Source organism: Oryza brachyantha, chromosome 4, assembly GCF_000231095.2.
Source record: "Oryza brachyantha chromosome 4, ObraRS2, whole genome shotgun sequence".
In the NCBI taxonomy this organism is placed as follows: domain Eukaryota; kingdom Viridiplantae; phylum Streptophyta; class Magnoliopsida; order Poales; family Poaceae; genus Oryza; species Oryza brachyantha.
In genome coordinates, this window is record NC_023166.2 from 6171053 (window position 1) to 6185776 (window position 14724).

At 41.7% G+C, this 14724-nt stretch overlaps 1 protein-coding gene and 1 non-coding gene across 5 annotated transcripts; one reads left to right on the top strand and one right to left on the bottom strand.

Moving 5' to 3' along the window:
• TRNAH-GUG lies at positions 1-72 on the bottom strand. Its single transcript has one exon. It is a non-coding gene; the product is annotated as a tRNA-His (tRNA).
• Positions 73-7260: 7188 nt separating this feature from the next.
• On the top strand, positions 7261-13691 carry LOC102708433 (wall-associated receptor kinase 5-like). 4 transcript variants are annotated; one of them, XR_005811609.1, is made up of 7 exons: positions 7261-7488; positions 7862-8842; positions 9685-10161; positions 10585-10737; positions 10809-12387; positions 12507-12571; positions 12643-13691. XR_005811609.1 is itself a non-coding variant. In XM_040523275.1 (5 exons), the coding sequence occupies exons 2-5, from the start codon at positions 7945-7947 to the stop codon at positions 12047-12049; spliced, it is 2769 nt and encodes a 922-aa protein (XP_040379209.1). In that variant the 5' UTR covers positions 7261-7488; positions 7862-7944; the 3' UTR covers positions 12050-12465. The 4 variants fall into 4 exon arrangements, 1 of the variants encoding a protein (XP_040379209.1); XR_005811608.1 differs by having other exon boundaries at positions 12507-12562; XR_005811610.1 differs by having other exon boundaries at positions 12507-12556.
• Positions 13692-14724: the final 1033 nt, after the last annotated feature.

The window sequence follows — 14724 nt, forward strand, 5'->3', positions numbered from 1 at the left end:
TGTGGCTGCTGGGATTCGAGCCCAGGTCTCCACGGCCACAACGTGGAATTCTCACCACTAAACTACAGCCACTTTTGTGGTACCGATTCAAATCAAAATATAGAGCTATATATCGTTTGAAAACACAACAATAATGTTGTATCAGCTACAGCCAGATTTGTCATGTTGTTTGAAATATAACAGTAAACATATACATGTTTCAAACACATCCACCAATTATTCTTACCAGTGGATGTTAATTTCTAAAAGTTTTTTTAAAAAAAGCACCTTCACAAAGCCTGCGTTCTGTCATGATATCTGCTGGGACAATCCATGTATTTAGTAATTTAGATATTTCATCTAATGACCAGAAGCAAATACTTAGTTTTGACATCACTCCCCAGCATGCTGCATGCTCCTTTGATAAGCTGTGCAAGAGCGGAAAATTGAATGACTGTAATATGCACCCCCTCAATATCTTTGGCATCAGTCTTACATGTGTTTTTTTGATTTTTTAGTGTACCTTAAGGTGGATATGAGCCGTCTAATACAACAACACATCTAACGGTTCACATGAGTTGATAGTTTGGTGGTTAGACTGCGTAGTAGTGTAGTAGAAGGGTATTATTGGAAAAAAATTCTATGGCATTGTTGTAGATAATTACCACCTCCGTTTCTTAATGTAAGATGTTTGACTTTTTTGGTTGCAACGTTTGATCATTCGTTTTATTCAAAATTTTAGTACAAATATAAAAAGTGACAAGCCGTGCTTAAAGTTCTTTTGATAATAAAGTAAGTCACAAGAAAAATAAATGATATTTCCATAATTTTTTGAATAAGACGAATGATCAAACATTGCAAGTAAAAAAAGTCAAACATCTTGCATTAGAAAAGGGAGGAAGTAGTTAATAAAGGGTATTCTTAGTTAACTAGTCCTGCCATCAAGAAGAGAGAGGAATCGTGCGAAGGGAGATAAGGGATGGCTGGTGGCCTAGGGCGGCTTGGGCTCTGCCGCCGTTGCTAGCCGAGGAGCCACCGCTCGCCGGGGCCTAGGCTGGCTTGGGCTAGCCAGTCGTCGCCGCCAGTTTGTTGATCCTGCCGAGCTCATCAACAAGCTTGTTGATGCTGGAAGATAAGCTCAAATTCGTTGGAATAATGTGTCAACTGTCATGAGATCAAACTACTTTTGTTGTCTGATGTCCACTATTCTTTTGTTGCGATGCTGTGACATTATAAGCTATTGAAGTTGTTGAGGGAAAAAATACAGTTATGTTCGTAAAGCTATTTATGGATGTTTCTTTCTAGTGCTCTTTAGGGCCAAGATTTTAGAACTTCGATGAGATGTTTCTTTCTTTTCTGCTTTGCGGGGATGGTTTGGACGCTGAGATATGAGAATTGTCTAATAGTTTTGAGCCTGAGTAAGTTTAACAAATTTGTTCATGACCAAAAGAATTTATAGACAGTGATTTGGAAGGTTTGTGTCTCAGATGCTTGCTAACGTGACCTTCAGAGCGCGCTATGACTTATGCGTGAACAATTAAGGTCGGAGACTGTCTACATGAATTCACTTTCAGATCCAATCCAAGAGGTTAAATATACTGCTGTTAATTGTTACTATTCCAACCGTCCCAAATAACTTTCATAGAAACATAACACCATAAATCAATAAATGTGCTCTTACAATTTCTAGAAGCTATCATGGAACAAAATAAAAATCAAGACAACATGTCCAAGTACTGAATTCATAGCAACTGCTCCGCATGGATTACGACAAATGGTGATCTTCAGATTCTGCAGGTTGACAAAATGTCATCATATATATATATATATATATATATATATATATATATATATATATATATATATCACATGCTGCACACACAAGTGAAACCAAAAACTCAAAACAATAAGTTTTGGACTGATTCTGCAGTATACCACAACGAACATGAATTAAAAAAAAAAGTACGCAATGGGGTAGTTACGGTAGACGGCTAGATTTCCAGCCAACACAAAAACAGTGTGTTTGTTTCCGAAGTAGTAAAATCAACATATGTAAATAAGTACTACCATTTCTTTTGCAAATATATGAACAAGTCTGACAATCTGAACTTCCTTTGTCAAATAAATTTATGAAAGTTCCATTTGGATGCATGCTTCAGTATAGATAAAAGACATGTGACCAGTTGAAACTTTACAAGTATCAGTTTTTGACCAAGCCCAAACCTTAATCTTCTCTGAAAGATGAACATAAGGGAACAATCAGATGTATGGATAAATATAAGTAATTCAGGGAACACCAATAGTATTGACTACATAATGGAACATTACTTAGCAGGGTATGAAAATGAGATAAATCATTTGATTTTGGTGATTAAAGGGAAATTTAAAAAGAAGACTATTCAGATCATATAAATCTACATGCCATGCAGCAGAATAAAAACTCAGTTAGTATATCACCGAGCGAACGACAAAATCACTGAGCGATGAATATTCAGAATAACTAATCAAAACAGGGAGTAAATGAGTAGAAAAAATGACAATATCACTAAGGGTTGATGCCTGCCGCGGCGGCGGCGGCAGCCTGCTCCGCGCCGCCGGCGACGGCGAGCCACAGGAACAAGAAGAAGTCTCCTAGATGGCTGTAGACAAGAGAAACAAAGAATCAATCGATGGAGCTCAGATTAAAGGAGATCGAGAAGAGGAGGCAGCAATGGCGGGTGGCGTACGTCCAGACATTGAGGAGTGAGGGGTGTCTGCCATCGGATCCAGCAAGGAGGGGCGGCGCCGCCGTGTCTTAGCCAGCGCGAGGACGCGAAGATCGACACAGCCGGTAGCGCAAATGAGGCCGCGAGACCACGAGATTGAGTTGCAGACCTAGGTTACGGCTGGAAGGAACTAACTCACGGGGAAAGGTTGGGCCTGCAGAACCCATTACACAGAGTATGATTACTAAATTGCTCTTTCACATTAATTAAGTAAATGACTAAAATGACCGTACAAATCAATGGTTAGATTTAATCCCACTACATTACTACCAAAGACAATAAAAGGTACAGTAAAAGCACCTATTTTTTTGGTTGGTGTTGCTTCAGCGGATATCCTCTTGCATTATCGTTCCATGTGGCATAATTATGAACCGTAATAGCTTATCAGCGACTTAAAAATAATTTATGAATATAACTTTTAAAATATAAAAAATAATTAAAAATAAAGCACGACGAAAAAATTCCTAAAATTAACTCGAGATTATTTAGTTGTAACACTTAAATTTTCGCACGAACTTATATACACTGAAAACCAAACGATGGATCCTTACTTCCTTTGGTCAACGGGCATCTGTAACAACAATTTGCAGTTGAAGTTTATTGGACGGTGGATTGATGAGGCAACATCCGAGATAATGAAACACATTGATTCTCTTGATCTTGAAAAATGTTTAGTGATAAACTTGTCTTAATGAGTTAAGGGAAATCCGTACAGATATAGCTGCACCCAGCAATATGGTAACACAAACATGTCAACGACGACCCCCTTCCCTCCTAGTCCTGTGCATACCTCAACCGTCGCCTCCATATGTCTAAGGGAGCCACTGTTGTTGAACGATTAATCGAAATATATGGATGATTCAATCAAATTATGAGGAAATTTAGTGTTTGTAAATATATGGGCATGTTTTATAATACCAGCTGAATATCTGTGGTTTGTAAAGATAAAAACATATCATGTTATTCCTAGAATAAATAGAAAAATATTTTTATGAAATATGTGACCATCTTTTTTATATAGAAAATATCCATATCAATTTGATTTTATGTGAATATCAATTTAGATTTGATTGATTTTTAATATTATAAAGTTAAGGGGGTAAATTGTGAAAATACAATATCACTGTCACTGTCATAGTGTCACCACCACTAGAGGTTTTTATAGTAGTAAAGATTATCAGATATTTAAACATATACATATCTATATCTATCTATCTATCTATCAAATATGTTCAAGTTTGTTTTTTTTCAATTGAACATCCATAATAACTTAGACATTCACACCTCATATAAAGCTCTAACATGTGTGGTTATACACCAAATACCAACATGTTTGGTTCATATTGGATAAGTAAAATAACAAAAACCATGCAACAAAACACAATCGATGTTGAACAAAGTTGTAAACAATTACTTAAATCATCACCAAGTATAACATGTGATGATTTAAATTTTAAAAACGGTCGATTACACACTAAAACCGTGTTAATTTTAAGAGTAAAGTATATGACCGGTCCTTAAACTTGTGGCGCGGTAGGTCCATGAACTTAGAAAATGCGCGTTTATATCCATGAACTTGTTTTAATGTATATACAGGTCCATGAACTTATTTTAATGTCCCATACAGGTCCATGAACTCGTTTTAATGTACCATCTCGGTCCATAATTTTAGACGTTAAAACGAGTTCATGGACCTAAACATGTATTTTTTAAGTTTATAGACCTAAACATGTATTTTTTAAGTTTATGGACCTAAGTGGCACCGCGCCATAAGTTTAAGGACTGACCATGTACTTTACGTTCAGAAACAACAATTATAGCCTGCATTGGCTGAGTTTGAGAGGTCAAAAAGAAGAAGGTATGATAAACGAATTGAGTCATTTCTGCATGATTAATTAGGTATCAATTATTTTAAACTTAAGAAATAGATTTATATGATTTTTCAAATAAAGACTTTAATCAAAAATAAATAATTTTGTAGTTTGGGAATGATGTTTACAAAAAATTAGCTAATTTTAACCCAATGTCTCACTACTGAACTCAATTCATTAATCAATGGATATGTTTTATATATGTTTAGATTTATTAGTATCCATAAGTATGGGATATATGGGAAATTTAACCTTTTGCCACTGTTACGAGTGGTCAAAACAGATTTGTCATTCGTTGTCTATAACATGAGTCCTCATGAGTCTATGACAAGTGGGTCCAATGGCAAATGTGTTATGAACATTCGTAAGAGTGACAAAATGTTAAATGCCCCAGGATACATGGATATGGGGTATACCCATGCGCTATACTATTCGTATAAAAAAGAGGGTCCAAATTGTAAAAAAAGATGTAAAGATAGATATTGGTGAGGATATGGCAAGAATTAGTATTCTACGTGCGGGTTTACATAACCACTTTTTTGGTTTATGTGAGTTTATGATTATACATTTTGGCCCAGATAGTCGAGTGAAGGGACCTCTAGTAAACTTTTTTCACCTTAAAAACTCCCCCACCCCGAAGTCCATAAGCCCAAGGAATAAGTTTAACTGAGTTCCCTCAACTTAACGTCGAGTCTGTCTGAGGTCCCTTAACCGTAAAACCAGAAATATATACCTCTAAACTCGTATAAACCGTTCAGAAAAGGTATTTCGGCAATATTGACTCAAGTTTTGACATGTTTTGCTGACGTGGCATATGGTGAGTCCCACATGTTAGTTTTTTATTTATTTTCTTTCTAGTTTCTTCTTTTCTTTATTTTGTTTTCCAGTGTTGTCCTCTCTCTCCTTCCTCTGATCACTCCTGGGATGGGGCACGGGCGAAGCCGGGCGGGGGCAACGGCGACCAAGGGGAGGGACAGGCCGGGGACGGCAGTGACGGTGAGGCTAGCGGTGGCTGGCGGTGGCCGAGGTGACGACTGGGTGGGCGGCGGCCCGTATCGAGGCGGTGGCGCCCTTCGTCGCCGCTTCTCACGTGTGCTCCCGGTCACGGGCGCTGGCTCCGTCCTCCTGCTCAACCGGTGGTCGCGGGCGCCCACGCGGTCGTTGCCCGTCCTAGAGCCGGTCACGCCACTCGTCGATGCGCCGCATGGCTCCCACGACCGGGTTGTCCCATGGCTCGAGCGGCTTGCCAACGACATCGATCGGTGATTTCTTGAGGCTCATCGAGAGCAGCGGCGACTTCGAGAGCGCTTCGTGCCGTTCCAGCCGGTCGTGGCGTCGCTGCTCACGCGGAGACCGACGAGCTGCTCCATCAAGTTGCCGGCCTCGCCAGGTGCCACGGCCTCGAGGGGCTCACTCATGCACGATCTGCGCGTCTCACGCGCAAGTATCGCTCCTCCGAGCTGACCACAACAGTGCTCCACTAATCCTGCATGTAGCTAACTAATTTTCCGTTATTCCTTTCATTCATCACTAGACTTAGTTGTTAGTTGTGCTGCAACACATGCATGCACTAATCACTAGCGATGACTAACTCTACATGCAACATGGACTAATTAACATGCAATATGCTAAGTCATGATTAGTTCCAACGCTTGTCATCTCGGAGAGCGCCGATGTCACGGTGATCGCGCTCGCCTCCATGGACGGCCTACCGCCACACTTACAGGTCGCCTCCACCGTGGCCTTCGTTAGCTTCCACCGCCTGCAGGCGCAGGAAATGTCACACGACGGCGACGTGGGCCACCACCATCTCCCCGCCTAGGACGCGCACTATTGCAGCCAGCCACCCCGGTACGAGCAGCCAGAGTGGATGGCCACATGCTATGGCGATTGGCGACGAACCCGCAACGGTGGCGGCACTGCCGGAACACGTCCTCTACGTGGTCGCCGAGTGGGACAGCCCGACGTCAAACACCCCGCGCACCTTGCCACCGCCCGCACCATGAGCTAGATGCACGGGAGAGAACGGGAGAGAAGAGAGGAAGGAGAGAGATAGAGAGGAGAGGAATGGAAAGAAGGAAGAGAAAAGAAGAAAAGAAGAAAAAAAAAAGAGAAATATGACATGTGGGACTCACCGTATGCCACGTTAGCAAAACAGGTCAAAACCTAAGTCAATACTGTCGAAAGACCTTTTCTAAACGGTTTATGCGAGTTTTGACATACACATTTTTGGTTTTGAGATTAAGGGACCTAAGACAAACTCGATGTTAAGTTGAGGGGTCTCTAGTGAACTTATTCCTAAACCCAAAAGCACAATCGGGCCCAACAACTCCAACTCAAAACAACTTTCGTCGGCCCAGTCCTCATCAGTGCCCAAAATGCCCCAGTTCTCCCCCACCTGCCACGCGTGCGTCGCCGCCCTCGCGCGTGCGCCATGGCGGCTCGCCGTCGCCGATCCGCCGGTGGGCTGTCTCCCTCACGTAGCCGGCGAAGGCCGTTGCCCGGCGCTCTCCCCGCACCGATTTGCGCCATGCCGCCCGCCGCAGACTCGCCTGTCCGCGCCGCCCGCGCGGCCCTCCGGCCAGCTGATCTGCACGGACCGCTCGCCTTTCTTCCGACCGATTCATCGATCGATCTTGGCCTGAAGCAAAGGCAAGGAAGATTGCCTTCTTTTTGTTCGATTCTGCAGTCCATTCTACCAGAAAAAAGGTGTGATTTGTTGAAAAACCACCGATCTAGGTTGGAGGCAAGCTCAGGCGACCGGTGATTAGAGGACCGGATCATTAGAGCAGCTCATGAGCTCAGCAGATGGCGGGAGGATGAGCGTGTGCGTGTGGAAATCCATCCGCGAGTTCAAAGCCTCCAAGACGAAGGTACTACGCTAGCAATTTTGGGATTTTTGTTGATTGGAAATTTGAAATGAATCGTGGAGTGGCGAGAAGTTCTTGATTGGCTTGACTGTTTGCTTTCCCCCTCTTGATGTGATGTGAGGTGTCCAAGAGTGATGTGAAGTCTTTAGCGAAGTCAGTCCACACCTCGTAACGGTCAACACAGCGCTAGCACAACGGTCCATACACGTTAAGCACCCATATCCTACCTACTTTGACAAGTGACTAATTTGACTTAAAATTAACTGTCATATTCTCACCCAAGATATTATGTTTTTTGTTCTGCAAAATTTACGCATGCCGTTTCTTATTATATATATTAGATTGAAGTGAAAGTCTATGTATCTATTTAATGTAGTCACCGACTCACAGTAAAGATTTTAGAAGAACACCAGGCCTTCACACTCCCAGAAAGATAGTTTCAGCACCAGCAGAAAGGAGATGAGCCTCCTCAATGCAGTAGCTACACTCCTGGTGATTCTTGTGGCCTTACGAGAGATACAGCCGGCAAGTGCATCTGTGAGAAGGCAAGGGTTGATTCATCACAGCCACCCATCCACGGCCACGCTCGTCAGCTGCCCTAAAAGTTGCGGGCAACTGAACATCCACTATCCATTCGGCATCGGAGCAGGTTGCTTCCGGCAGCCCGATTTCAACCTCACCTGCGACAACTCCACCCAGCCTCCGAAGCTTTTCTTGCATGATGGCACCACCGAGGTTGTAGGAGGAGGTATAGATTCCAGTGATGACATGGACGTCGGCTTGTCAGAGTGGATCAATGTCAACATTTCAACCACCATCCCTATGGTACTTGGTGTTGCTGAGTACAAATATTCTTGGAACCTTAGTTCTTTTGGCATTTTGGATGCTTCTCTAAATATTACTGGTTGCGAGTTCGACACATATATAATTAACGATAAGAGCTACAGTCCCACAACAGCAATCTGCAGAAACAGCTGCCCCAATGAAGGGATCACTGAAACAGTAGCTCGACAAAGCTGTAATGGTACTGGATGCTGCAGAATTTCTGTTGGAATAGGTGTTTCTAACTTGCAGCTCCGTTTTGTCCGCCATGGCGGCGAAGGTTTTCTTGGAGGGAACTCTAGTCTAAGCTCCTTATGGAACAGAGTTAACATAGTTAGCAGTTATGCCAGTGTCATGTGGGGAATAAGTGATCAACCAACGTGTGCGAGCACAAAGGATAACCAAACAGATTATGCATGTCTGAGCATCAACAGTAAGTGCTGGGACATGGATCTGGATCTTGGCTACCTTTGTGAATGCAACAGTGGTTATGTAGGCAATCCTTACATATTTGATGGCTGCACACGCGATGAAGGTTAGTTTATATATACGCCAATCTGCAATAAATCTGTTTGGCTTCCAAAGCTTGGTGCAAATCTGATCCTGGTTCATTTTTTATATCCCTGCTATTTATTTTTATGTCTTTCAACGCCTAAGCATTATTGTATGTTAATTCATCTCAAACACTCCATGCAGTGTTGCCTTAAAATTCATCTTTGTAGCCACTAACTCAATCTGAAGATTTCTTATGGGAATATAATTTGGAGAATGTGGTGGTCTTCTTTAACATAATTATTACTTAATGATTTGTCTTATGATGGATGATTGGTTGGTTTTATTTTTCATATCTTTTATCGTAAAAAGAATCTTATAGTGAATTTTTCTTATTAAAGAATGTTTCATAATATTGCACATATATTAGTTTCCATGGAATCTATATCATATAAAAAAAAATCTAATTCTCCTAGATGTGCTATCCTGTGTTAGTTGTCTTTAGTAAATAGATGATTTTCACACTAACTTTTTATTTCGTAACTTATAGTATAAAAGATGTCATTTTTCCAGTGATACAAATTACTAGCTTCTTTAAAGAATGGAACAAGTGTAAAATTGATTAATTTATCTGTAGCTAAAAATCAATAAAGTTGGGCATAAGATTTGGGTAGTGCCACTAGTGTACTACATCAAGAATCATTCATTTGACCCTACGAATATCCATTTAAAGCCTAGTGTAATGCCAAAAAAAATTCATTCAAGTCCACTAGCTTTCTCTATGACTGAAATAGTTGCATCATAGATTCATGGTAACTATCAAAATTTTAGTAAATGTATTAAGTACTGGTTGGTGAGGTTCATGAACTTGTTCACTAAATGCAGGATATCTTCCAGTTCAACAAAAGGCAAACTGCTCCAGATGGTGTGGGAATATAAGTGTTCCATTTCCTTTTGGGCTAGAGGAAGGTTGCTCAGCAAGAAAACTATTTGAACTCAACTGCACAAATGTGACATCTTCCATTCTTGAATTCGACCGTGGCCATGTTGTTACATACATAGATTTTACACAAGGGGCTGTTGGCATCAAACTTGCCTCATATTTTGAAGAGCAGGAGCTCAGTATGTACAAATCAGAAGAACCTAGTCTATATGCAAGTTTTGGAGAAGCAGTGATATCTGTGCACTGGGCTGCTGCCAATCTCACATGTCAAGAGGCCCAGAAGAACCTATCTCGTTATGCATGTGTCAGTCCAAACAGCACATGTTTAGGTGTCAACTCTACTTATGGTTATGTTGGATATAGGTGCAAATGCGTAGATGGTTTTACTGGGAATCCATATATCGATAATGGCTGTGAAGGTATACTAGTCTGCTTCCCCAAGTTTTTCATCATCCCCACCTGTTCTTTACTCTCTAAGGTTTTTGGTCCAAGGTGGCTTTGCATATTCGAGTTGTGCAGTTACATTAATGGAATTGAGTTGCACAATGCGAAATGGCACACTTAATCCTGAAAACTAGTTAGGCTTATCAAATCTGGGTTAGTTTTATGATGAGGTGGGGAATTTAATTTACTTTTTTTTTGCAACAAGCAGCAAACGTTTTCTCTAAAATTTGCAAACTAGATAACCCAATAGGTGCAAAATTTCTCAAAATTCTTTTTGGGAGCATGACTGCTTTCGATGCACCACTTGAAATTTACTATTATTATCATGGCCTCCATGTTTGTATTTGTGTTCACCTTTCAAACATTGCATTTCAATTTGATGAAGTTTCTTATTCCAGATATCGACGAGTGCCGAAAAACACCTGGCATCTGCAATGGCATCTGCCACAATGTTATTGGGAGTTACCATTGCATGGAGTGCCCATATAAAACAGCGTATGATGCCACAGCTATGCAGTGCGTCTCAAGTAAAAAACAAAATCTTCTGATAGGTATGTTCTTTGTTTTCCACTTCTCAACTACAATTGAAGAGAACAGTAATTCAGTGACAAAATCCTTTTAGGTGTTATAATTGGGCTTAGTGTTGGATTCAGCGTTCTACTCTTTTTATTGTGTGGGATGCTTCTTCTTCGTAGATGGCAAAGGAACATTCAAAGACAACTACGAAGAAATTACTTTCGAAAAAATCAAGGTCTTCTGTTAGAACAACTAATATCATCTGATGAAAATGCAAGCGACAAGACAAAAATTTTCTCCTTAGAAGAGCTTGAGAAGGCAACAAATAATTTTGATCCCTCACGTATCCTTGGACGTGGAGGGCATGGCATGGTATACAAAGGAATCTTATCTGATCAACGCGTGGTAGCTATAAAAAAGTCAAAGATTATTAAGCAAGATGAAATTGATAATTTTATCAATGAGGTTGCTATTCTCTCTCAGATAAATCATCGCAATATTGTAAGGCTCTTTGGATGTTGTCTTGAAACTGAGGTTCCATTACTTGTCTATGATTTTATTCCAAATGGTTCATTATTTGGAATTCTCCATGCTGATGCAAGCAATAGTTTCCAGTTGTCTTGGGATGACTGCTTAAGAATTGCTATTGAGGCAGCAGGAGCACTCTGTTACCTCCATTCAGCTGCTTCAGTATCAGTTTTTCATCGTGATGTGAAATCAGCTAACATACTTTTAGATGCAAACTACACGGCCAAAGTTTCAGATTTTGGTGCTTCAAGATTGGTTCCTATTAATGAAACCCATGTTGTTACAAATATTCAAGGCACCTTTGGGTACTTAGATCCAGAATACTACCACACCGGGCAATTAAACGAGAAGAGTGATGTCTATAGCTTTGGAGTTGTACTCGTTGAGCTCCTCCTTAGGAAGGAGCCTATTTTAACAAGTGAGACAGGTCTGAAGCAGAACTTATCCAACTATTTTCTGTGGGAAAGAAAGGTGAAGCCAATTACAGAGATAGTGGCCGGTCAAGTTCTTGAGGAAGCAACCGAGGAAGAGATTAACAATGTTGCCTCTCTTGCGGAATGTTGCTTGAGTCTACGACGCGACGAAAGACCTACTATGAAGCAAGTTGAGTTGGCCCTGCAGTTTCTACTGAACAAAAGGTTGAATTCATGCAGTACTGTTCAAACATACAAGCAAGAGATGGAACAGTTCATGATGGCAAAAACACAACCTATCGCTGAGAAACGATATGTTAAATTTCTGGGCAATAAGGCAACCTTATCATCCTATCAGCGCGGCCTGGAGCAGGAGTTTATGTCATCTACTACTATACCACGCTAGACGTATTCTGTTTCAGTATTTTGGTAAGCCATGATGCCTACTGTCTCTCTTGACAATTTAGAGCAATGAACCTTCAATGCAGTGCATTTATTTAATTTAAAGTACATGAATAGCTTGTAAAATAAGGTAACCATTTATGTAAACAGTTATATAATTTTATATACTTATGACGGTGCAATGGACATGAATTGCGTCAGTATTACATGTAGAAGATGGCTGTTTGGAACTGATGAATCACAAAGCCAAATAACTTGTGCTGTGCACATGGTCCATGTCCAACACTGCCAGCTGCATATATCTGTGATAATTTCTGATCCATAATTCTTCCTCCTGATGTTGTAAGTACTTGTCACAGGATATTCTGAATATTTTGAGAATATATTGCATCCAACTGCTGCAGATGCCAGATGTTGCTGACAACCTAATTCACCATATTTTTTTCATGATGTTGCATCAGTGTTCCAGGTTCACCTAACCGCCGGTTACCGCGCTTCCTGTCGGAGTATGGTAATGGTAGCTACGGTAACACCGCCAAATCTAAACAAAATTTAAAAATAATTAAAATATTTGATAAATTTTGTTTGTTCTTTCAGGGTTACCACTCTTATCGCGGGTGTGCGGTAAGCTCGACCCGGTGGTATGGCGAGAACCCTGGTCGGTGTTGATTGACAATATCTGAAATCGCCATATAATCATGTCATTGGTGCTGAACAAGCAAGCGACTCTGAAGACACACTGCAGTACTTACTGCACTTGAGATAAACAAGTTGGCCTTTGGTACCTAGTTTGTGAGGGAAATTTTCTTTTCATCGAATACGCACGAGAGTTGTGTGTCCACCACAACACGACCTTACCAGCACATCCCTAATTACACCACACGCCTAAGCACGACCAAAACACAACCCGACGACCATACAACCCAAAAGCAGGCTGCAGGCATCACAAGAGGATTCATAAACATCGTAAGAATTAATCATCAGGTCCAAACCATGGATCCAAGCGGATGACCATGAAGGACCTGAGCTAGAAAAACCTGCGAGACATACATACATACATACATACATACATATATATATCGTATATATTGATTTAAAGATGAATCTAAAGAATATCTTATAACCTAAAATGGATAGAGTATTGTGTACACGGATGCCTTCCAACTAAGCCCTTCCTTTATGTGGTATCAGAGGCTCCCTTGTCATGTCGTCTTTCTCAGTTGCTGCGTTGTATTTACAGTCTAAAAGCCAATAATTCATGTTCAGTGTCCCTTCAGTCTTTCAGAGTAATGTTTATCTAAGCTAGATTTCAGTTACAATTTAGAATCCTTAGCCACCATATTCTCCAAGACACTCCATGTCAGTGGGTAGGCATTTGCCATCTCTTTAGGCTCCAACTTATGCAGAACAAGCAAATGGGAGCAAACCTCTCCAAAATGCTTGTATTATGTTGGCTTCATCACTGCAACTTGCTCTGAAGCACATAACTCCCTCAACAAAGTGCTCAAAATCTCTGTTGTATAACACATGTACCCAATCTCAAACATAATGGAACTCGGGGGGCTCAAGGCCTTTTTGGCATGATCTGTATGACATATTGAACAATTACCGCCACTTGTTACAAACAACTAAGAGAAATAACAACATCGTCATGCAGTAAAAACTCATCGTTTGTTTCTTGTCTGAACTAGTTGCTGGATATTTGGATGAACTCTTATCAATGGTGATGAAAATATCCCACATCTTCCCCTCTCCAGAAGTTTTTTTTAAGCCACATTTGGGGTGTATATTCATATAAGAGGGAGAAAAAAACCATATAATGGTTACAAGAGACCCTAGGAGGGTTAAAGAAAAGAAAAAGACACTCCCACACAATCAACACCGCTCTCCTGCACCAACTGAGAGTAACAAGGCGGAGCACAACGCAAGACATCAGTACTAACAAAGTCGTAAGGCGGTACCGAGGATCAGAAAACATCGAACCCATGTCATCGTTGCCAAGCCTGTCGCCTCGCGACCCCACAGCTTCGACTCCACGGCGCGACATCCTCTTTACCAAAGGTGCCTTCAAGACAGCAAAGCCAACACAGATTTCCCACAAAGCGCTTCAGCCCAAGTTATCAAGCACCAACCCTATACCTAGAAGGACCATCAGCCCTAGCAAAAGACTGAAGAGCGTTATCGTTGACTGGCTTCGCCGCACCCCCCAACAGCGAAGCAGCTCCGACTCCACCGAGCAGAACATCAAAGGGAGTTGGTCGCCCACCAGGAGTAGGGCGAGGCTAGGGACAACAAGGGCCTCGCCTCCGAGGCTTGAGAGACGACGCAAGGGAAATATGGCAGCCAACGGCACACAAGCAGGATTCTCCAAAGCGGTGCCCCCATCGGGGTCACGACGTGAACGCCGCCACCGCTTGCCCGAATAGAGCAAGGTTTTCACCTAGAGAAAGTTAGGGGGAGAGCGGAAAAACGTCAAGACGATGCCTCAAAGGAGGGAAACGGCGCCGAAGGCGTCGCCGTTGTCCGGTTGGCCAAAGGCCTACCAAAGCTTTCGCCGACTCAAATCGCCACGCCCCCCACAACCAACCTATGCATCCGTCGGCTGACGTCAAAACCCAAGAAGCCTTCCCGACCAAGCCTTCGACACCACCGCCAACCAAACTTCACGCCGACCACTGC

Excerpts from the sequence above, each read along its gene's own strand:
- LOC102708433 (XM_040523275.1), top strand. The coding sequence starts at position 7,945 with ATGAGCCTCCTCAATGCAGTAGCTACACTCCTGGTGATTCTTGTGGCC. Across the intron at positions 8,843-9,684 it reads TGGCTGCACACGCGATGAAG|GATATCTTCCAGTTCAACAA; the intron begins GTTAGTTTATAT and ends CACTAAATGCAG. Across the intron at positions 10,162-10,584 it reads TATCGATAATGGCTGTGAAG|ATATCGACGAGTGCCGAAAA; the intron begins GTATACTAGTCT and ends TTCTTATTCCAG.